Source organism: Lutra lutra, chromosome 16, assembly GCF_902655055.1.
Source record: "Lutra lutra chromosome 16, mLutLut1.2, whole genome shotgun sequence".
NCBI classification, from domain to species: Eukaryota; Metazoa; Chordata; class Mammalia; order Carnivora; family Mustelidae; genus Lutra; species Lutra lutra.
This window is the reverse complement of record NC_062293.1, coordinates 30,239,490-30,262,652: the sequence shown is the minus strand read 5'-3', so window position 1 is coordinate 30,262,652 and position 23,163 is coordinate 30,239,490. Positions and strand designations below refer to the sequence as shown.

The 23,163-nt window shown below is 39.4% G+C and overlaps 1 protein-coding gene across 2 annotated transcripts in view; it reads left to right on the top strand.

The window, feature by feature from the left end:
• MMD (monocyte to macrophage differentiation associated) overlaps nucleotides 1–21,908 on the top strand; it is a 28,041-nt gene extending 6,133 nt beyond the window's left edge. Inside the window, exons 2-7 of one of the 2 annotated variants that reach the window (XM_047708039.1) lie at nucleotides 2,041–2,122; nucleotides 6,184–6,344; nucleotides 10,309–10,383; nucleotides 12,330–12,431; nucleotides 14,325–14,394; nucleotides 20,001–21,908. In XM_047708039.1, coding sequence (XP_047563995.1) covers nucleotides 2,041–2,122; nucleotides 6,184–6,344; nucleotides 10,309–10,383; nucleotides 12,330–12,431; nucleotides 14,325–14,394; nucleotides 20,001–20,201 — 691 coding nt within the window. In that variant the 3' untranslated portion in view covers nucleotides 20,202–21,908. The remainder of the gene's footprint in view (nucleotides 1–2,040; nucleotides 2,123–6,183; nucleotides 6,345–10,308; nucleotides 10,384–12,329; nucleotides 12,432–14,324; nucleotides 14,395–20,000) is intronic. The other variant, XM_047708040.1, reaches the window with a different exon arrangement.
• The last annotated feature ends 1,255 nt before the right edge of the window (nucleotides 21,909–23,163 follow it).

Sequence of the window (23,163 nt, the reverse complement as noted above, 5' to 3'; positions counted from 1 at the left end):
TCTAATAGGGTATGCTACTTACAGCTCTGTTGTTATGTCTTGGGGTGATGAGGTAGATCCTTGAATGCTTGGGATGCTTTTAAAGCATTCTTCTCAAGAGTGCAATTATTTTCCTTTTTACTAATAAGCGCTATGTAATAATACTCTCGTCCCTTAGGAAATTAGTAAAGTTACTTAAAGGATTAGCAGGGGAGAAAAGATTTATTTTATCTATGTGCGGGAATAGCTTGGATAAATTCTGAAGCTGTTAAATGTCTATTTCTCTTAAACAGTTTTCAAATCCATCTGGCAAATTCTATTCAATAAGATATATTCTGCACACTAGTTAGATAACTAACCCATTGGTTGTCCAAGTGAAATATCATCACCGTGCCAAATTCATTCCCCATTGGATTTTCTACCCAAACTCTCTATACTAGGTTGAATGAAACTGCCATTTTCTTTTTACTTATTTGCTCTAAGCATGACATGACTTATTTATAAGCTCTAAGCATGATCCCCTTTTAATTCAGGGAGAAAATGCTAGTCTTTTGTTCCTAAACCGGGCATTGATTAGGATGGCTTGACCATGTGCTTCAGACCAGCTCTGCCATTTGGTTCAGCCTGGTACTATTTTTCATCATAGTAATTATAAGATGTGATTGGTCAGAACTCGTTGGTGGCAGATGACAAAATCTCCCTCCTTTCCCCCATCTTAAAGTAGTTTAAGCAAAAGGACAATTTCTAGCGCAAAGCCTGCTGCCATCTTGCAGGCTCCAAGCACAGGAATGTAGTGGGGCCTCCGAGACCGATATGCTCTGGGAGCTTTTGTACCTCTCTGCATCTGCTTCTTTTGGGCAGCTGCTTCATCATCTTCCTGAATGTACATCTCCCCTTTTTCAGAGAACAGACTAAACCAGCATCCCTCATGAAACATGGCATGGGTGAGGGCTGGGTTTCAGAGGATCCTCACCTCCACACTGAAGGAGAAGAATGCTGTTCATATCTTCAGGTGCCATGGTATTCATGGTTTTCACTGTATTGCTACTTCCACAAAGTTGGCCCAAAGGGAAGTGTGGAATGTGGGTATGTGTCTATATGTATAACCAATTTTGATATTAGATACATACACACATTTGTATGTATGTATGAATTTTATAGCCAGGATATCAGGTACTAGTTGTATATTTGGATTTGAAAGCAAACTGTTTTGGGGCGCCTGGGTGGCTCAGCGGGTTAAGCCGCTGCCTTCGGCTCAGGTCATGATCTCAGGGTCCTGGGATCGAGTCCCGTATCAGGCTCTCTGCTCAGCAGGGAGCCTGCTTCCCTCTCTCTCTCTGCCTGCCTCTCTGTCTACTTGTGATCTCTGTCTGTCAAATAAATAAATAAAATCTTTAAAAAAAAAAAAAAAAAGCAAACTGTTTTAACTCCGGAAGAATGCAGGTAAAAACAAACCTCTAGTTTAGGTGGCCTAGAGGTAGCCAGGTATCATTTATTTAAACTGTCTGGTGCTGGAACAGGTAATGCAATATAGGGAAACTAGTTGGGCGGGCCTGCTAATTGTGGACTGTAGGGTGTAAAGATCTCCCATGTATATAATGCTTTATAATTTTGAGAGAGAAAACTGAAACCTTGCTTTGTATTCCTTTTAACTGAATGGTAGTTACTGGCATTTGTAAAGTTTAGAAAGATTGTCTTGCCTTTTTTCCCTGAGATTTAAGATTTGGTTGCGCCTTTTTTTATTTATAATTTTTTTAGCATGGGGGTTATGAGCTGAAGAAGGTGGGTATGATTGATTGCTGTTTGCTTCTGATTGGTGTAGAACTTTGTCTTTTGAATAAACTGAAAGAATACTTAATCCAATAAACTAGGGCATTTGCTTTTGGATCATGGCTGTTAGCTCAGTTTACACCTGTTGAGCAGCTTTGGTCTTGTTCCCGTAACTAGGGGTTTCCAGCAGCCTCCTCTTAATTAGAATAGACCAAACAGTATTGGCAGCCTTCCCCATTGTTCTTTACGTCCTTTGAGCGTGTCTCATGTGATATCTTTTTGTTTGTCCAGGTTCATGAACCACCGGGCCCCAGCCAATGGCCGCTACAAACCAACCTGTTATGAACATGCTGCTAACTGTTACACACATGCAGTGAGTATACATTTTCTACCCTTTGCGTCCTTCCCAGAGGGCTCTGGTGGGAGGAGCAGCCATTATCTCTAGTACCCTCAGCCCAATTAGTTAGATGTACCTATCTCTGTGACCTCACCTACCAGGGCATCAGTGCTGGGTCATGTTACCAGAAGCTCTGTGAGCACATCAAACCCTTCGAGTGCTCTGCCAGTTCTGTACATCCTAAACTGACGCTCTGACAAGATCTTCTGTAGAAGAATAGTTAAGTGCCCTAGTTATAGGAAAATTAAAAAGACAACTATTTATGAGGAGGACTGTCACCTCTGGAATGAAGTGAATCACCTTTTCAAGACAGTCAGCTGTGTTCATGGGCCAAGGAGAGTTCACAGTGTTGTTGAAAAGGTGTTTTTTCTTACCAAGTGATTCCTTGAAACAAGTAGCCACCCCATCCTCATCTCCATAGAATCCACTGCTTTTCAGAGCAGATGTTTCTGCACATTGTGGAAGAAAAAGCTGATTTGATCCCTAATTCTTAGTGAACTTTTTTCTTCCTCATAAAAGCAAAACATACTCATTGTAAGAAATTTAGAGAATACTGAAGAATATATAAGAAAAACAAAACCACCCAGAAATAAATTAATGCTTTGGTGCATTTCTTCTATTTGCATGTTATGTTCATGAATATGTATTTTCAGATTTTTTTTTAAAGATTTTATTTATTTATTTGATAGAGATCACAAGCAGGCAGAGAGGTAAGCAGAGAGAGAGAGTAGGAAGCAGGCTCCCTGCTGAATAAAGAGCCCAAGGTGAGGCTTGATCCTAGGACCCTGGGATCATGACCTGAGCCAAAGGCAGAGGCTTTAACCCACTGAGCCACCCAGGCACCCCAACATTTAGTAAGACTTTAGAGGGAAGGGAGGTAGCTGCTATAAAGCTGAAGATCAGAAAAAGAGGAGGCCAACTTAATTCTTTCATGAAGAGTGTTTAGAACAGGCTAATGTAATTATTTTAGACTGTGTTTGTACATATGTCATTATAATAAAATTTACTTGAATCCAATTGTGCTTTTTCATATCTTTAATCTTCTTCCCCAAAGAATAGTTACAGTGTTTTCTATAAAGAATAATGATGCCAAATAAACCCCTAATAAACTGGGTTCTAATAGATTCCTTTATAATCTAATAGAACAATGCCATTTGGTCATTCCTTAGCATAAATCAAACTTTATGAAGCATCTGTGTTATGTATTGTAATGGTGTAGTTCAGATAATAATTATTAATACTGAAACATCAACCTAATTTATCACTGCATGTCCTTTTCCCTTAGGTGCTAAAAAGACTTTTATTTAAATAATTAATATGCTGGAATCTTGCTAAAGGGAAAAATTAGTACCTGACATGCCTGCCCTGGATTCCATAAATGAGCTTCCATAATGAAGTTCTGGAGTAACCTCTCTAGTGGACAGTCTCCCTGGACCCATGACTGAGATTCTTGGGGACAGGAAGGATTTGGTGAAATTCTTTATAGACTTGAGCTGACCCGTCTTTGCCTTAGTGACACACTTATGTGGAGTGAACTTTGACCAAAGGGTCAAAATATTTAGAGTACCGACATGGACTAAAGAATGCATGGCCTAGGGGTGCCTGGGTGGCTCAATCCTTAAGCATCTGCCTACAGCTCAGGTCATGATTCCAGAGTCCTGGGATTGAGCCCCGCATCGGGCTTCTTGCTCCATGGAAAGCCCGCTTCTCCTTCTTCCACTCCCCCTGCTTGTGTTCCCTCTCTTGCCATCTCTCTCTCTGTCAAATAAATAAAATCTTTTAAAAAAGAAAGAAGGGAAGAAAGAAAGAAAAAGAGAGAAAGAAAAGAAAGAAATAGTGGCCTAATTTGATTGTCTTTGATACCTATCAGACTATCCATCTTTTATTCTGACCAGATACTGGACGAATTTAACACCTAAAAGTAAAATTACTTCCAAAAATAATTGTCCACAGGCCCATAAGAAAAAGTTTTATGTCTGTATGTGTGTATTTAAGTCTAGGGGAGGATTAAGATATAAGGAACATAGGGGTGCCTGGGTGGCTCAGTGGGTTAAACCTCTGCCTTCGGCTCAGGTCATGGTCTCGGGGTCCTGGGATTGAGCCCCATATCGGGCTCTCTGCTCAGCGGGGAGCCTGTTTCCCTCTCTCTCTCTCTCTCTGCCTGCCTCTTTGCCTACTTGTGATCTCTCTGTGTCAAATAAGTAAATAAAATCTTAAAAAAAAAAGATATAAGGAATATAAAAATTTGAGTAATAATTTATGTGGCCTCTTCTTTCACTCATTGCTCCAATATACATCCATTATTTTTTCTATTTACCAACTACAAAACACTCATGAAAGTTTTGGGTCCAGTGCCATGATAGTTTCTGTACCACCGACAAATGAAAGTAATCAATGAAATGTTTGTTACTTAGCATTATGTTGAATACTTAATGTAATAGTTTGGCTATTAAGATGCACAGGTCACCTTTAGGAATATTATTTGCTGGAGACAGACTTGAATGATCCCTTATCTCTTCTGGGTATGTCATAAGTTAAGGAATACTTGTATAAAACAAGAAAAACTGACAAAAACTCCATGTTAATTTTTTAGAACAGAAAATGTCATCTTGTTAAACTTACTAAACTGTATCCTGATTTTTTACTTTCAGAGAGCGGTAAGATTTCTAAAACAGACAAAACAAAACAAAATAACTTCCATCATCATCATTTCATTAAAGAGGATACTTTAACATGAGAAAGTAGAAAGGACATAGTCTCAAAATAAATTAAGTTCTGTCTTATGAAAAACTTACTTTGTTGTCATTAATTTTCTCATATCGTCTGGGTCAGTGAAAACGTCAGCATTTGAAAATTCAATGCTGATCTTATTTAGAGATACTTTGTTGCAAGAGGGCAAAAGTAGGTATTGGGGGGAAAAAGATAAGATTGCTAAAGCTTTCTTTCTTGGCAAGATATGCTTATTGTAATATCTAATAAAGTAGTTTATTTTTATTGAGGATGTTTATTATTATAAAATGTTTACCACTCTTCAATTTTACTGTGACTAAAAACTTCTCTAAAAAGATGAAGTCTTCAAAAAAAAGTTTACTAGTGATACTCATACTCATATGACAGACACTGAAATTTGTGTGCCTGGGAAGTAACTATGGTAGAGAAGCAAAATTCTCTTAAGATTATGGTCTCTTAAAATTATTTGAATAGGTAGGGCACCTGGGTGGCTCAGTGGATTAAGCCGCTGCCTTCGGCTCAGGTCATGATCTCAGGGTCCTGGGATCGAGTCCCACATCAGGCTCTCTGCTCAGCAGGGTGCCTGCTTCCCTCCCTCTCTCTCTCTCTCTCTCTGCCTGCCTCTCCGTCTACTTGTGATCTCTCTCTGTCAAATAAATAAATAAAATCTTTTAAAAAAAATTATTTGAATAGGTGAGAATGGATTACCCTTGCTTACTTGAAAGGTGCTATTAAAAATAAATAATTGTCACTTGCTACTAGTTCCCAAATTGGTGGAATGTATAAATCCAAACTAAAAATCAGAATATGACTAGACAGTTAATTTTTGTGTATGTGGTATACATTATAATACTTCTTGATTCTATTCATTCACTTAACCCTTTGCTGAAATACTGAGATTTCAGTAGTTCAGGGGGGAAATAGGAAAGAACATTTAAAAATAGGACCTCCTTACAAAATTTGGGTACATGCTTGGCATTTGAATATTTTAAGTACCTACTTTAAATCACATGAGAGAACAGGGTGAAATACATTCTTATGTAATGAAATTAGGATAAAAAATATCTGCTTTGCCACCATGGAGTAATGTATCCTGTATCGTGTACTTGGATACCCAGTGGGGGTATGGTTCCTGGGCCCTGAATGGTACTTGCTGTCACCATTGTAGCCACCGACCACTCCATCCCCGAGAGGCAAGTGTTTAAAATGATCTTTCTAAAATTGTCCCTGGGAAACCTATGTATTTTTAACAAAGGGGGCAATTTCGCCAAACCCAGGGTATTTACTCTTGTTTGTCTTTCCCTTAGTTCCTCATTGTTCCGGCCATTGTGGGCAGTGCCCTCCTGCATCGGCTGTCAGATGACTGCTGGGAAAAGATCACTGCGTGGATATACGGGATGGGCCTCTGCGCCCTCTTCATCGTTTCCACAGTATTTCACATTGTGTCATGGAAGAAGAGCCACTTAAGGTACTGTGGATGGCTTGTTAGTTCGCCTGATCAGAAGATCAGACTCAGGGTAGCCTCCCCTACTGGCATGTTTCAGTCAGGTTGAAGCTACAGAGTAGACAGACATTTTCTTGCCCTGTAGACTATAATGCTATGCCATTAGAGTCAAGGCATTTCCAATGGATTGGACAGACTTTGAGAACCCCCTTATGTATCTAAGAAAGCAGGCCTTTCTCAAAAGCCACCAGCAAAACCACGCTGCTTCCCCAGGACTTACATCGTAAAATCCTGAGACCTGGCTTTTAATGTTGTCACACGTAGGACCTAATAGAGTGCAGCAGCTGTGGGGTAGTAACAGAGCACACTGAACTCGGAGTCAGCCCAGCCCTGCCGCTCAGGCTTGTGTAAGTCACCTGACCCCATGGAGCCTTAGTTTCTTCATCACTAAAATGGAAATAACAGGGGCGCCTGGGTGGCTCAGTGTGGTAAGCCTCTGCCTTCAGCTCAGGTCATGATCTCAGGGTCCTGGGATTGAGGCCCGCATTGGGCTCTCATCGGGGAGCCTGCTTCCCCCTCTCTCTCTACCTCTCTGCCTAGCTTGTGATCTCTCTCTCCCTCCCTGCCAAATAAATAGATAAATAAATAAAAATCTAAAATAATAATAATAATAAATTAAAAAAAAAACATGCCCAGTGTTCATAGATAGGTGAATGAGATAACTCATGCCAGAATGATTTGAAAATTACAAATGACCAGGACTTTGTCATGTAAGGTTTGCTACAGTTTAGGTGTACTGTTTTGCAAAGTTCAGCTTTCAGAATTAAGTCCTGTGTATCGATTCAAACAGAATTCACATATTAGCTGTCAGGTACTTTCCAACTCAAAGCAGGCTCGCTAGCCTCCCAATAAGGATATAAAAGCATTCCGCCTTTGAGTGAGGGATTAATTTGGGGGGAATACAAAAGGAGAGGCACACCATTTAGTTGCTGATAGAATACATTCGGTACAACCCAAAAGTGCAGAATTTCTTTTTGTAAAAGGAGGATTCAGAGCAAACTTAGAGTGTTTTAAAATAATAGAATATATCTTTTGATTTTACAAAATGCCCCCCCCAATCTCAAATAATTCAAACAATCTAATAGTAAAAAGACATGTGTTATTTAAGAACAGGGTTTAGGATTCATGAGAAGATTATTTGTCTCCTTACAAGTAGAATCATAGTTTAAGAGCAGGAAGGATTCTTAGGGGTCATCTAATCCAGATCCCTTAATTTTCACCTGGAGAAACTGAGGCTCAGAAATGGCTTGTCTTGCCCAGTCAGTGAGACTAGCAGAGTCTGATCATTCCTGGACCTCTGACTCCCAGTCTGGGGTTTTTCACCCATACCCTTCTCCATACTGCTTATAGTTCCCAGCCTGCTACCTGTGCCTGTAAGTTCCTTACCTAAAGTAAAACCACAGCATTGGATCATGAGGGCTTGCTGGGGCGTATTCATAAGAGAGCCTCAAAAGTACCTGCTTCCCCAGAACACACTGTCACAGAGACCAGAGACCAGAGTACTTCATTATCTTCCTGGCACAATCCAACGCTTGTGGTTGCCTCGGCTGACTGGGCTTTGATGTCTAGATTTCTGAATCAATAAAGAGTTGTAGATGCACACTTCGGTATTCAGGGCCTCCCTCCCGGGGGCTAGAGAAGGTGTAATAGAAACCAGGCTCTCTGGGGCGCCTGGGTGGCTCAGTGGGTTAAGCCGCTGCCTTCGGCTCAGGTCATGATCCCAGGTCCTGGGTTCGAGCCCCACATCGGGCTTTCTGCTCACCAGGGAGCCTGCTTCCTCCTCTCTCTCTGCCTGCCTCTCTGCTTACTTGTGATTTCTCTCTGTCAAATAAATAAATAAAATCTTTAAAAAAAAAAAAAAAAGAAACCAGGCTCTCTTGAACTTTGAAATAGTACTGCTAGAATCAAGCTACATGTGGATTTTTGCTCTGCATTACTTTTTTTATATTTCCAAATATAGCCTTATTTAGAAGCAAGGGAATGAGCATTTATTGAATACCTACTGTGTGCTAGGTGTTGTGCTAGTGAACGTGTGGCTACGTGATCTCATTTAATGCTCCACACATACTCTATGATAGAAATGTTGTCATTTCTATTTTCCCTGGGAGGGAAGTGAGGGTCAGAGAAGCCGGGGTGGATCTTGAATAAAATTATAGGTCTGACTTTACCTGCCCTAACGAGTGCTTAGCAGTCTAGAAAGCTGAATTAGAAAGGCCTCAGACCTGGCTAGGAATCACAATCATCCAAAGAGTTTTAAAAAATATAAAAGATTCTCTTCCCTCCATTCCCTACCCCATGTTTTAGCCATTTTAAAAATTATAATCTTCTGGACTAGAGTTTATGACTCTATTTTATAAGCTTCCCAGGTGATTGTGATATGCAGTCAAGTTTGAGAAGCATTAATCTAGTGTTTGCTTTTTTAGACCTGTGACCTAAATTATTTTCACTTCACTATTATATGACTAACAATAACCGTGACTAAAATGTCCTCGGCTTGCTTTGGGCGACACTGTATATGTGGTGAGGGAAAATCTAACACTAACCCTAAACCAAACCACAGCTATGACCCCTTGGACACTGAAAATGGATTCAAAACGATGCAGTGCATTCATACCACTAAATCACCTCAGTAAAGGGCAGATTCTGTCTAACCCACTGTCTAATCTGTTCACCTCCGTGAACCAGGTCTTTGTACACTTCCTAAATTTTCAGTTTTGGAAGGAGGAACTCACTTAGAAATCCAGGTGGTTATGTGCTTGCAGCAAATGAGCCTTTTTGTTTGTTTGTTTGTTTTGGTTTTGGTTATTCCTGTTCCTACATTAGTTTCTGAATGTCCTTTATTATAACTTATTGTATCCACTAAGATATTTAAAGTGAGAGCTTCTTTGAAGACATTCTAAGATGAAGAACTAATTCATGCCCTGAACTGTGTGATAGGGGTTGAGGGGTGGTCTGCCCTCAAGGAATTTCATTTTTCTGTTACATTGAATCTAAGAGAAATGGAAAATATCAGCATAGACAGATTTTGTTTGTTTATTTACATGGTAAATATCATACGTGTAAGCTTAAAAGTAATGTAAAATTTCTCATTGTGGCTTTGTATTATTAAAAATAGCTGTGTGGGGGCACCTGGGTGGCTCAGTGGGTTAAGCCTCTGCCTTCCGCTCAGGTCATGATCTCTGGGGTCCTGGGATCGAGCCCCGCATTAGGCTCTCTGCTCAGCGGGGAGTCTGCTTCCCCCTCTCTCTCTCTGCCTGCCTCTCCGCCTACTTATAATCTCTCTCTCTCTCTCTCTCTCTCTGTTAAATTAAAAAAAAAAATAGCTGTGTGAAGATGTATGAAGATGTGGTTCATATATACAATGGAATATTACTCAGCCATCAGAAAGGATGAATACCTACCATTTACATTGACATGGATGGAACTGGAGGGTATTATGCTAAGTAAAATAACTCAGTCAGAGAAAGATAATTATCATATGGTTTAACTCATGTGTAGAATATAAGGAATAGAGTAGGCGACATAGGGGAAGTGAAAGAAAATTGAATGGGAAGAAATGAGAGACGGAGACAAACCATGAGAAAATCTTAACTCCAGGAAACACACTGAGGGTTATAGAAACAGAGGTGGGTGGGAGGATAGGGTAACTGGGTGATGGGCATTAAGGGGGCAGGTGACATGATGAGCACTGGGTGTTATATGCAACTAATGAATCAACTGAACATGATATCAAAAATTAATGATGTACTCTATGTTGGCTAATTGAATTTAAATTTTAAAAAATAGCTATGCGACTTTGAAAGCCAAGTTAGAACTTCCCCAAGAAACTAGAATAGGAATGGAAATACAACATGGTGGAGTGATAAACTATGCTGCCAGTCTGAAAGTTTTCTAAAAACTTTGCCTAACTTGTTTTTCCCCCCAATAGGACAGTGGAACATTGTTTTCACATGTGTGATAGAATGGTTATTTATTTCTTCATTGCTGCTTCTTACGCTCCATGGTAAGATACTATCTTTCTATTTTTGAAGGTAGTGTTTTTGGGATAGAATTTCTGTCCTTCTTTCCTTCCCTTCCTCCTGTCCCTGCCCCATGCATATACCTTACCCCTGTCCCTCCAACACACGTGAATACATGTTTTTTGTTTTTTAACTTGGGTCAGATTGCAGAGTTTAAGGGAAGAATGTCACTGCTGTTCAGAATATATATCTGGTATTGGATTGTTTAAGACAAAGTGCCAGGAACTTGTGTGTAGGTAGCACACTCACTTTTGAAATATGTCACCTTTGGCTTCCATGTTCTTTCTGTATACTGCTGCTGCTCACAATACTTGGACATCTAATCATTCAAGTGGAAATGCTATAAATACGTATGAGGAAAACAAGCTCACTTTGATCTACAGTTCGCTTCACAGCACAGTAGCTACTATATATGGAGTGTGCTTCTCATTTCTGTAGCTGTATGAGTAAGAAAACTAATTAGTTAGCTATTTAAAACACCTAGTATTCTGGCTCAGTGGGTGGAGCCTGCAACTCTTGATCTCGGGATCATGAATTTGAGCCCTATGCTGGCTGTAGAGATTACTTAAAAAAAATAAAACTGAAATTCTAAAAAATAAAATACCTAGTATTCTGTTCAATTTTTGCTCTTTTTGCCCTTTTGGTAGAGATCAGGTAGAATCTTTTGCTGCCTGGAAACCTCCGATTAACGTTAGAGTCCCTCTATTAAGACATGGTTGGTTATAAACACTCAGAAATTCATTTTGTGCCATCAACTGCAGTAGTCACTAGAAACAGCAGGTCTCTACATTCTGACTTACACAGCATCCATCATTAAAAAGAAAACTAATTATCTTTTGGAGTAAAAAAGTGTGTTCTCTCCCTAATACTTGTCACTAAATTACAGCAGTGCATTCTATTGGAGAAAGGACACTTAACAGTCTTTTGGAAAGTATTCCCTGACTTAAAATAAGGAAATAAAATTTTTAAAAGCTCAGGAATCAAATATTACAGTAAACAACCTGTTCACATGTAGTTTTCAATAGGTAGGTGGCACCTTTTCTGTTTAAAAATAATTATTTTATAGTCATAGTCAATCAGAATAACATTTGGGTGTTTTCTGATAACTTTTTTTTTTAAGATTTTATTTATTTATTTGACACAGAGAGAGAGAGAGAGAGAGAGAGATCAGAAGTAGGCAGAGAGGCAGGCAGAGAGAGAGGGGGAAGCAGGCTCCCTGCTGAGCAGAGAGCCGGATGCAGGGCTCCATCCCCGGACCCTGAGATCATGACCTGGGCCGAAGGCAGAAGCTTAACCTCTGGGCACCTGGGCACCCCTCTCATAGCTATTCTCAGTATGAAATGAGTACAGATGAATTCGCAGCATCTTAAAATTCAAGCTTTATAAGAGCCCACGGTTAAATTCTGACAAAATGTCTTTCATAACATATGTTGAGCTAATTCTTCTCATGTTCTCCCTTGGCAGAGATACTGGTAATGGAGATACTTGGTCTGTGTATTAGGTATCTGCTGTGGATATGTGATCCTGGTTGAGGATTCTGTTCAGGATTTTTTCATTAAACTTTGTAAGCACTCTGCTCCCAAATATATTATCAGAATTAAGCTGATTTGACAGCAGCTGCCTAATAAGGAAAGTCGGGCATCACAGGTGTGGTGGGACTCACTTCTGCATATCTCCTTTTAGCTGGTTCTATTTTTAAATGATGTTGGAACTAATTCTAAGTCTTAAAGGTCAACTGACAATTTTATCTTTGAATTATTAAGTTTACCCAAATTGCCTAAATACCTCCATGGCATGTTGAATGCCTCATTATCCTGGTTTTATGTTAGCACTTGCTTCCCCAGTTTTCAAGCCTAGAGGAAAACAAAGGCCCTGTGAATTCCCTTCGTTTATCACTTCTGTTCTTTATTGTCATGTTTACATTTTTTAGGTTAAATCTCCGTGAACTTGGACCCCTGGCATCTCATATGCGTTGGTTTATCTGGCTCATGGCAGCTGGAGGAACCATTTATGTATTTCTCTACCATGAAAAGTAAGAAAAAATAATTTACATTTGATAGTTTTAAAATTAACGACCTAAAGTTTATCGACATTATAACACAATTTGTTTTATATTTGCACTTCAGAATAGTAGAAGTACATAAATAGAATATATATTGCTTTTAACAAGTCTTTGAAACCATTTGGCGTTCATTACTGGTAGACAGATTGCTGTGGGAAGAGCTGAATGGCACATGTGTGATAGGATGCATTTGAGGGACAGACGGACTGCCATTTTAGTCAGTTGGGTATTACTTGACATCCTCAGGCGACGGGCCTTATCAGCAAACTAGCCTTATCCTCTGTGATTCATACTTACCACATGAGAAAAAAAACTACTTTTCAAGCTTTCAGTGAAGACTGAAGACAATGATAGTTCTAGAACAACATTTACCTAAGTAGCAAACCAGAAGATGTCCCAAACTAGGATTCTCTGAGAAAGGGGATATTTGGAAGAGCGTGCAAACTCTTAATATCCTAACCGTGGGGCACATTTTTTAACCCATTATTTATAGTTCATAGTTATAAGTATTAAGCAATATAAAAAGGAAAGCTTATTGAAATTTAGCATCACGGCTCTAGAGGAGACCTTCAAAGTCATCTATTCCAGCTCCATGCTTAAAAAAAAATGAGACCATTTAGGATGTGCATCAAATTAGCGATTCATCTAGAATTAGGACCCAAGTGTCCTAGTTCTTACTCCATGGCTCTTTTCATTATTTCACATGCCTGAATTTGAGAAACTCACAAGCATGAAATCATTGTCCTTGAGTACAGTTTATTAGTTTATCTATTGTCATTGGCAGAATGGCTCTATGAATTGAACATAATTTGTGTTTATCACAAAGTATTAAATTGTTTCCTCTTTTCAGAGGAAAATGGCAATTTTCAGTAACTTCTGACTTTGAAATTCACTTAAATATATTTTGACCACAATTAGCTATTCTGAGTGGTGTTATATAGTATATATATAAATCCGAGGGAACAGTTTGCTTCTTGGGCTCAAACCCCTAACTTGTACCCTTGGATAGAATAGAAAGTAAAGTAAAACAGCTATCTTTGCTCCTTTTACAGGGCTTCTTTTACACCAATCCTACAAACTCATCCTTCCCAGTTCCCTGATAAGATTACTTCAGAGTGAATTCTGGAGTATAAAACACAGAGAATGAGATGTGATTGGCCCTTGGCCATTTGGGTTTGGACAGATATTAGGGAGTGCCTAACTCATGCCAGGTACTATGCTAGGCCTTGTAGATCTGAACATAAATAAAACTTGGCCCCTGCCTCCAAGGAACTTAGAATCTATGATTAGGCAGAAATGTAAGCTGAATTTTAGTATATTTTAGTATCTTTGAATTTTCTTAGCATTTTCAGACATTCTGTAGCCTAACACGATGAGCCTTACAAGTCAGAGTTTGTGCAGATGCAAAATAAAGAGACAAAACTACATGCCCTTCATTCCTTAGGGCTACCATCCCTTTGCCACTGATAAACCTGGCCCCACGCAGCATCCCTGTCCGTCTTCATAATTTCAGTTTCTTGTAGCTGTGGATTGGAGTGGTGATGAGGACAAACACTCTGGGATTGGGAAGGGGAAAAAAATGCATGGGGATTGGATGTAATAGTAACACTTTTGGTAGCAAACATTTTCCAAGTCACATGTGGCATTTGATGCCATTTCAGTTCTGTAAGAAATGCTAGTTAATTGTGACTCAACTACAGTATTTTAATTAGAGGCCTAAGGGTCTCCTACTGGGGAAATACATTCATTGGAATAGTTGGAGAGTTTGCATTTCTTTTAAAAAAAAGTTGGGGGGAAAGCTGGTATGAAAATAGTCTAAGTACTGTAGGGATAGATGCAATTAACTGCCTTTCTATCCTGCAGGTATAAGGTGGTTGAGCTCTTTTTCTATCTCACAATGGGGTTTTCTCCAGCTTTGGTGGTGACATCAATGGTAAGAAATGGTTTCATAATTTTAACCATTTTACCTTATTTCCTTTTAAATTGTGGGAACTCTTCATTTGTGCATAGATATGATATGTAGTTTTTCTTTCTGAAGTAATGACATCGCCATTAACTCCGAAGAAAAAGTATATAAATAACAAAGTGCCTGGAATCTATACTAGCTCCTGGTTGTAATTTGGAGAAGTTCTATACTAAAGTGTGTTTGATAGTATGTGTTGCTTTTGGATAGCCCTTCTGTTCACCCCACCCTTCTCCCAAGGAGGCATGAGGTCACCGGCTGATAGGCATTTTTGCCTGAATTGTTTAGTGTCTTAACCATAAATCCATGAAGGAGGGTAAATTTTTTGATGTCTTATAATGAAAAACAATAAACTATGAATTATTGACTTCTTTAATCTTAAGAATTAGAAGGACCACAAGAGGTCAGTTGTGTCAACGTTTTATTTAGTATTTCCCAAAAGTCTTCACTCTTTTCTTTCACTTGCTTTTAAGTCATATATATCTTATTTCTTTTTCTCAGGGAAGTGCCTTTTTTTTTTTTTTTTTTAAACTTTGCTTGAAAATTTCTTTTGAGGACTTTATGGGTGGAGATGTAACATTACCTACAGTAGGCAGTCAGTATGTATGTTTTGAACTCCCTTTCAGATTGAATTGCTGTTGAGAAATCTATGTGTATCTATCAGTCAGTCTGAAAGAAAAGCATATCATTATTGCCTTGTGATCCCATCCAACTGGTTACTTTGTGCCATTAGCTTATGTAGGGCCATTAGCTTCAGTGTCTTAGGCTCTGCATTTTTTTGGCATTAGCCACTGTGTTAATTAAGGAACTCATAATGTGTCTAGTTTGAATTCTTTTCTCAGTCTACAAAGGTCAGAAGAATTGTAACTATAATTTCATCCCTGTGCCTGTGAGCTAAGAATGTATATAGTCCCTACCCTGGTCACAAAAATACGTCTAAAAGGTTTAGAAGTTAAAGTTTTGCTTGTTTTTTTCAGAGCTTTATGATAGCTTTAATAATTACCTAGCACCAAAAATAAATATAGTTTAGTTGGTAAAGGCAACAGGGAATAGTGAAAGGAAGGAGGTGAGTGATGGAAACAAAATTTGCCTTAAAGGCCATATAGTTAGAAGGCAATTCAGGACACCCAAAGCAACATAAGCAAGGTTTGTGTGTGTAGGTTACTAATCATTAGAGTAGAACATCAAATAAATTCCCTTGGGGTATCATAAGAGCAGGTTTATCCAGTATTTTTACTAGCCTAAATCTTGGCATTTTCACAAGTTGTACATAGTCGGTGACTAACATTTATGATAATAAATGATAATCCTCACATTTCCCCCCTCTCCCCCTCCATAGAACTTTTACCAAGCAGGAACCTACAATTCATTTTAAATAAGAAACTACCATAAAGTTTTATAATGTCTTTGGGAAAAGCATAGGCTGCTATGGGAACACATGACCCAAGCACCAGAGGAAATGATGTTCACACTGATTCATAAAGACAAGAAAGAGCCTAGGGATAATAGGGATGATGCAAGTAGGATAGGAAAGAATATGGCATGAAGGAAGCCCTGGAGAGGGGGAAAGCACTAGCACCTTTGAAGAACTGAAAAATAGTTCATTGTTTGGAACACAAATGTGTGTACCTGTTTGAGTGTGCCTCTGTGCATGAGGTGGGTAATTATGCAAATAGCATAAGTCTTGTAATAAAGCTGGAGAGCTAGACAGAGACCAGATCAAAAAGAACCTCATAAGCCATCTGAACTAACAGTATGACTGGACAATCAGAGCTTTGATTCTGGTCAGATTATTGGGCTATCAGAGACTCTTCTTCCTAAAGAATGATGAAAAACTGGCAAAGTATTTGAAACAACTGTCTTTTGGCACTGGACCACAGACACAAGACTGTTCCTTGAGGGAATAGAAACCAAAAGATGAGCTTCAAATTTGTCCATTTTCTCCCTGGGGACACTTTCTAAACTGCAACAAAAGAAAGTAAGCCAGAGAGCAGCAGTCAGGGTGGAGGAAACAGAAATCAGTATTTTAGCTACTGAGCCTGCTTCAGTTTGGGGATAGGATTCTGGAGAAAGGGGAGCTTCACAAAGAAGTGTCTCCAGAAATCTACAAAGGGGTTTCTCTAAATCCTTGCCCAAATATTACACTGAATCTGTGCAGGGCAAGACTCTGCATGCCCTGGCCGAGAGTGGCTCTTAGACAGCTATGAGATAACGGAGAGTCTGGAGGTGTCTGGTGCTGGAAGAGATCAGAGGCCAGCCAGATATAGTGGAAAGACCATGCTGAACAACTCGGGTGTTCAACTGAACCTAGCAAGTCATCCTCCACACCTTACAAGAACTACTCTAGCTCTAGAGTGAGGACTGCCCTGGAACTGCCATAACAAAGCCCAGAAACAGACCTGGAAAGGATAAAATTGGTCCTCTGTACATAAACTGCCTACCAGAACAGAACTCAACATTACTGAAAGGAAGACAACAAAATCTATACTCTGACACCTTGGCATCCATTTATCCAAACAAATATTACTAGATAAGCAAGAAAATGTGACACCACACACCTAAGGAAAAACAAGTCAATAGAAACAGATCCAAAGATGACAGAGATGTTGAAATTAGCATGTGAGGCCTTTAAAACATAATGAGTGAACAAATGAAGAATCTCAGAAAAGAAATGGAACTACAAAAAAAGAACTGAGTGGAAATTCTAGATTTGAAAACAATATGTATTAAGAAAAAAACTTTTTGGAGAGGTTAACAACAACTGGATTCTGCAGAAAAAAAAGATCAATGAACTTGAAAATGCATAGACACGCTAGAAACTGGGAGAAAATATTTGTTCTATATTTATCTGACAAAGGACATGTATGTGGAATATATAAGATACTCCAAATGAATAATAAAGAGCCAATCCTATAAAAATGCGTAAAACACTTGAACAGACACTTCACAAAGAAAGGTACACACATATCTAGTAGGTCCTTGAAAGAGTCCTCAATGTCATTAATCATCAGGAAATGAAAATTAAAACCTCAATGTGCTACCAGAATACACCCTGGAGAATTACTAAAATTAAAAAGACAGCACCGAATTCTGGAAAAGATGTGAAATAACAGGAACCCCAACTCATTGTTGGGGGTAGTGTAATATGGTATAACTATTTTGGAAAACTGTTTAGCCATTATAAAGTTAAACATAAATTTATGACTCAACAGGGACTACCCAACAGAAATGAAAACCTCTATCTACAAAAAGACCTCTATAAGCCCCAGATGGAAAGAACTGATAAACAAATTATTTCAAATAAATCAAGGGAATGCTAAATAATAAAAAGGAATGATTGACATAGATAAGACATGCAGGAATCTCAGAAATACTATATTGAGCAAAAAAAGAAGCCAGACACAAAAATAGGTGTACAGTATGATTCCATTTATGTGACATTCTAAAACAGACTTAGTCTGTGGTAATTGTAGCAATAAGAACAATGGTTGCCTTGGTGGAAGAGACTGCACAGAATTGGGAGGGGGTATTGGGGTAATTGTCTCTCTTGATCCGGGTATGGGTTAAATAGGTGTATGCATTTATCAAGATCCATGATATTCACTTAATATTTATGCATTACACTCTGTAAATTAATCATCAATTTTAAAAATGACCCATTTCCTCCACCTCACCCCCCAAAAAGAGAATATAAGTTCAGGAACGAGACCACCTTAGTTCAAATCCTGATTCTGACACTAAACACTATGTGGCCTTGAGCAAATTATGTAATCTTCTCTGCTTAAGTTTTCTCATCTGTAAAGTTGGGATACTAACAGAACCTAATTTAGGGTTGTGAAGATTAAATGAGTAAATATATGAGTACACTTCGGACAGTTATTGGGGTAGAGTAACAGTGTAATGACACACGTAATGAAGAAAACAGGTTTTGTTCTAGGATTAATTATGTTCTGGTTCTGTGAAAGTTGACAAGTTAAATATGGTGTCTTAAGGAACTGTTAACAGAATGTACGTCAGAACCAACCTCTATGTGTGCGTTGGTCTCTTGCTTATTATTTTAGTGGGAAGAAAAAAAAAGTGTTATCTTTTGGGCAGTGACCAGCTCTATGACTTTGTTCCGGTTACTTCATTCCTCTGGTTCCACTGTCTTCATCTCTAAAATAAGGAGGTTTTGTTATGTTAGATGAGTGACTTTTTACTGTTTGGGAATTATATGCCCCTTTGAGAATCTGATGAAGACCTAGAAAAATTTTAATTAATAGATATCAGTTGCTTTGTAATCTTTAAGAAATAATAAATGTGTAGTGTTTGTGGGGTTTTTATTTTTGATCAAAATCAATCTGGCTAACTTTACATCGTATAAAAGTTAAGATCAACTTAACGGTTGATTTGGGTTGGCTCCTTCCCCTTCTTTTGATCTTACAAAAACTGGGGGCTTACGTGAACTTTGAAGAAAGTTCCCTACTTGTGGCTCTACATCCTCACGCCTGGTTCTTAGCTCGTGGTTGTTCATTGCTGCTGCTGTCTAGGTGCATGGGGGCCCATTCGAGTTGGTGGCTGCATAAGGGCTTTCCCATGCTCCCTGCTGGACCTGGCCGAAGTCTAAGGCTCCAGGGCTCACGAGCTTGCAGCTGCTCGTGCCCAGGCCTCTGGGACACCCACACACCCATCCCCTTCCAGGACTTGCTACAGTCTGGCTTAGCTTTTCACCACCCTGCAGAACCTGAGACCTTTCTATTCCTAGTCCTCAGGAATCCAAGGGACTGAATTGTTCATCAGCCTCCTAAGCCCTGCCTCTCTGTTCCTTTCCCCTCATTCATACATCCCAGTTTAATTTTGAAGATGGCCCTGGGTCTTGGAAAACCAAAAGCAGCCTAAAAATTCTCTTTTTTGTGTTAAAGCACACGTGACTGTGAACTTCCTCCTGAGCTAAGAAACGCCTAGGCTCACAGACAAAAAGGCCTGGCAACCTCTAGAAGGTCAGGAAGTAGGTTATCCTTGCGTGCTGTCTGATCTCCGAGGTCACTTGTAGCTGTGATTTGCCCGTGTCAGCCATAAGGGAGCTCTAAGCTCACACAAGCAGGGGAAGTCTCAGAAAAGCAATCAGTGTAGAACAGAGTCTGAGGAGGATAAGGGAAGTGAAAACCCGGTCAGAAAACCCTGTTGGAGATGTCAATTAGAATTAGAAATGCGGTGGTGTGGGCACGCCTCAGAAGGGAAGAAAGCTCTTAAAGGAGAAGACGAAAACCGAAGATTGCGCTTTCTTAAACTGAACTCCCGAGTCTGGATGTGACTGCAGGCAGCTTCAGCATGGCGTAGGTAGATGAGCAGAGTGTGCTGCTTCTGCTGTGGGGCCTGTAGCCCAACTGCTCACTCCGCTCAAGACGGCCAACCCCTAAAGGTAATCCAGGTTGACTGATGAGGGACTTTTTAGTTCATGTTTACCGATCAGGATGCTGTCTGTGCGGCTCATTGTCTAGAAGATCAGCAGACTTCGGGGGAATTGCAATGATCTCTTTAGTTTGTCACCTCAAGAGTAACATCAAAACCTCTTTCTTTTTTTCCTCTGTTGACAGAATAACACTGATGGACTTCATGAACTTGCCTGTGGGGGCTTAATTTATTGCCTGGGAGTTGTGTTCTTCAAGAGTGATGGCATCATTCCATTTGCCCATGCCATCTGGCACCTGTTTGTGGCCACGGCAGCTGCAGTGCATTACTATGCCATTTGGAAATACCTTTATCGAAGTCCAACAGACTTCATGCGACATTTATGACCAGTCTGTACTAGGTCTCGAAACCAGTATTATTTTAATTATGGCACTTGGGGAGTGGGGTAAGAGCTGAAAGTTGCACAGAGGAAAAAAAAAAGAAGACAACAGCACTGACTTTCTTTATATCTTTTGAATATAATTACTGTGAAACTATAAAAGCTGTGTTCTGGAATTTTCCCCCTCACAGCAGATAAATAAGGTAGTGAATTAATTATTCATTCCATTCCACTATCATGAAGGACTCCGGATAGACTTGGCCAACCGATGTTTACAAAACAGAATTTTGTATTTTAATTTTACAGATTTTACTACATGATTTTTCTAAATTACTAGGTCAGGCTATAAAAGTCAGTGCAACAACAAAGCTTCCTTTATAAAAGAAAATTGTTTCTATCACTTTCCCATTAGCTGTGTGAAGAATCATGGACAGAACTTACACTACTTTTACCATGTTTCATCTTGGCATAACATGGTTATTTTTTAAATAGAAATTTTCATTTTTTGTAAATTTTTAAAGACTATTTCATTGAAGCGCATCTCTGCAGTTCCTCATTCACGTGAATTTTTGCAGCAAGCTGTCAACATTCCACAAACGAACAAACATTATACCTCTTCTGATAGTTTTATTAAGCATAGAGAAATTGCCAATTTTTAAAAATTGCGGTTTTCCAAACTTTTCTGCCAACCTCTGACTCTGAATTCCATGCTGCTTTGGGCCATATACTTGACCTAGTTTGGTTTACCAGTGATGGAAAAGTATTTTGATATCATTAACTTTTTCAAAAGATTCAACTTTTTCTCTATGCCTTTGCCATGTTTTCTTCAGGATCTCTTTCAGCAGTGGATGAGTATTCACATCTGTATTCTGATGGTATTACTGGAGTGGTCATCCACTGAAGACTCCTGAAGAGTGTTGTGAATTACACTGAGTAGTGGTATTGCCTGTTTGGTGCCCGTCAGGTTAAGTCATTGTCACTTAGCTTAATATTTATCTGTTTGATGCTTGTTTTCAATTGTGGAATTAGATGCACAAATTCACATTCCTATCTTACCCCTGTATCTCCTGATAATAGTTTTTTTCTTTTCCATAGAAGAATATTTAAAGCATTGTTTGACAGATAGAAACTCATGCATCTGTAGTTCATGGGTTTTATCCTGGCTCAGTGGAGTGGTATTTAATATATTATTTTTTGGTTTGCCTTCAGTGTCTTATATTAAGATTAACATGAGCTGCATTGTTTATTACTCTCCTGTTGGTGTTTTAATAAATGAAATAACCTTGCCTTTCGATCCATGCTGATACCGTTTGCTAGATTTGGGTTTGATCAGTGAAAGAATTGGCTTGACGACACATTTAGGCTTATTCATTGAAATTTTGTACTGATGTGGCTTGAAAAGAGGGTTTATTTTGGGTGTGCATATTTAGAACTCTCTGATTTGGGTGAATTACATGGGAATAAAGAACAGAAGAAGTGGTATTTGCTGGTAAATTCTTAAATAGGCAAGGTGCCCAGTGATAACACCAACCAGACCACCCCTATATCTGCATGATTCTGAACATCCTGATGCCTGTTATTTTGTGTATATTCTGTTTTTAATATATTAACTTTTGTGGATTCATTTAAAGTCTGCTCAAAAGTAACACTGTCGAAACCACCAAAATGTATGTAAAAAATTGTGCTGTAGACTAGAATAAAATTGTTACTTGGATTTGTTCCACTGTCTCTAAATTAGATGACTGTGAAGATGAGAATGCATTTTTGAGAGCTTGAGCTCATCTAGCATTGTAATTTGTATACTAGCCGTTTTTTGTTTTTTTGTTTTTTGAGAAATCAGGATAGAGAAACAAATGCGCCCTGTCATCTAGAATTTTCTAGTCCATTTTTAAATAATTGAAATGCCAGGGCCAGCTCAGACATTAAAATCAGCATGTTTTCGGTTTAAAATATGTTAGTTGGGGCCTAAAGATTGTAACATAAATGATGTATCTTTACCAAGAGAAGCCTTTTGGTTTAGTTTACAGAATATACTGTAGGGCTGAGATTACACAGTTTTATATTGGCAACCAGACACACATCGTATGGCAAACAAAGTGAATGTTTGATGTCATTCTCCCCTCTTCTACAGTGCAGAAAGCAGATTCAGAGAGGTCTGCCTTCCTCCAGAGTCAGGGAGCTGGGACAGGAATGCAGGTCACCATATACACAGCTGTATTTTCAAAGTCAGCAATAACAAACCAATCAAACTTGAACTGAAAATTCATTCAGCATGGACGTCAGTTTAGAGCCTCAGTAAACCCTCAGACAACCCTCCATCAAACCCAGTTTTGAAGATGGAGTGTCTTAAAGCATTATTATTCCCTATAATTCTGTCCTCTGGTCCACCAGGGTAACCTCACCTATTTTTAGAGCGTCTGCCCTGTGCTCTCACCTTCCTGATCAATAACTTCAGCCTAAAACTATTTCCTTTTTTTTTTTCCTTAAAACTATTTTCTAAAGACCAGACCTCTCTTATCAACCGCCCAGATGCCCCTCAGCACATTTCGCTCCACCTATCCCAGACGGAGTTCATGATCTTTCCTCCTTTCCCCACCACCAAGCCTATTTCTCTGAAGTTCCCTCTCTTAGTTCAGGCCATGGCCAGAGCCTCCCATCCATCCTTGATTTGTGTCACTCAAATCCAAGCAGTTGGCCAGAGCTGTCACCTCTGCCTCAGTCATAAGACCCTGACCTGCTTGCTCCCTCCTTCCCTTTCCCCCCACAAGGCCCTACAAAGCCCTAGTGAACAGCCCTCAGGCTGCTAAAGCCACCTGCGCCATATCCCGCCACTGGATACAGCCCTCGAGCAAGCACAGCCGCCACACTGCAACCAGCATTTTCATCCCAAAATAGTTGACGCGTGGCTCTCCCCTGCTTTAAATCGTCCACTGACTCTTAGCCTCCACGGCTCAGGCCAGCCACCTGGT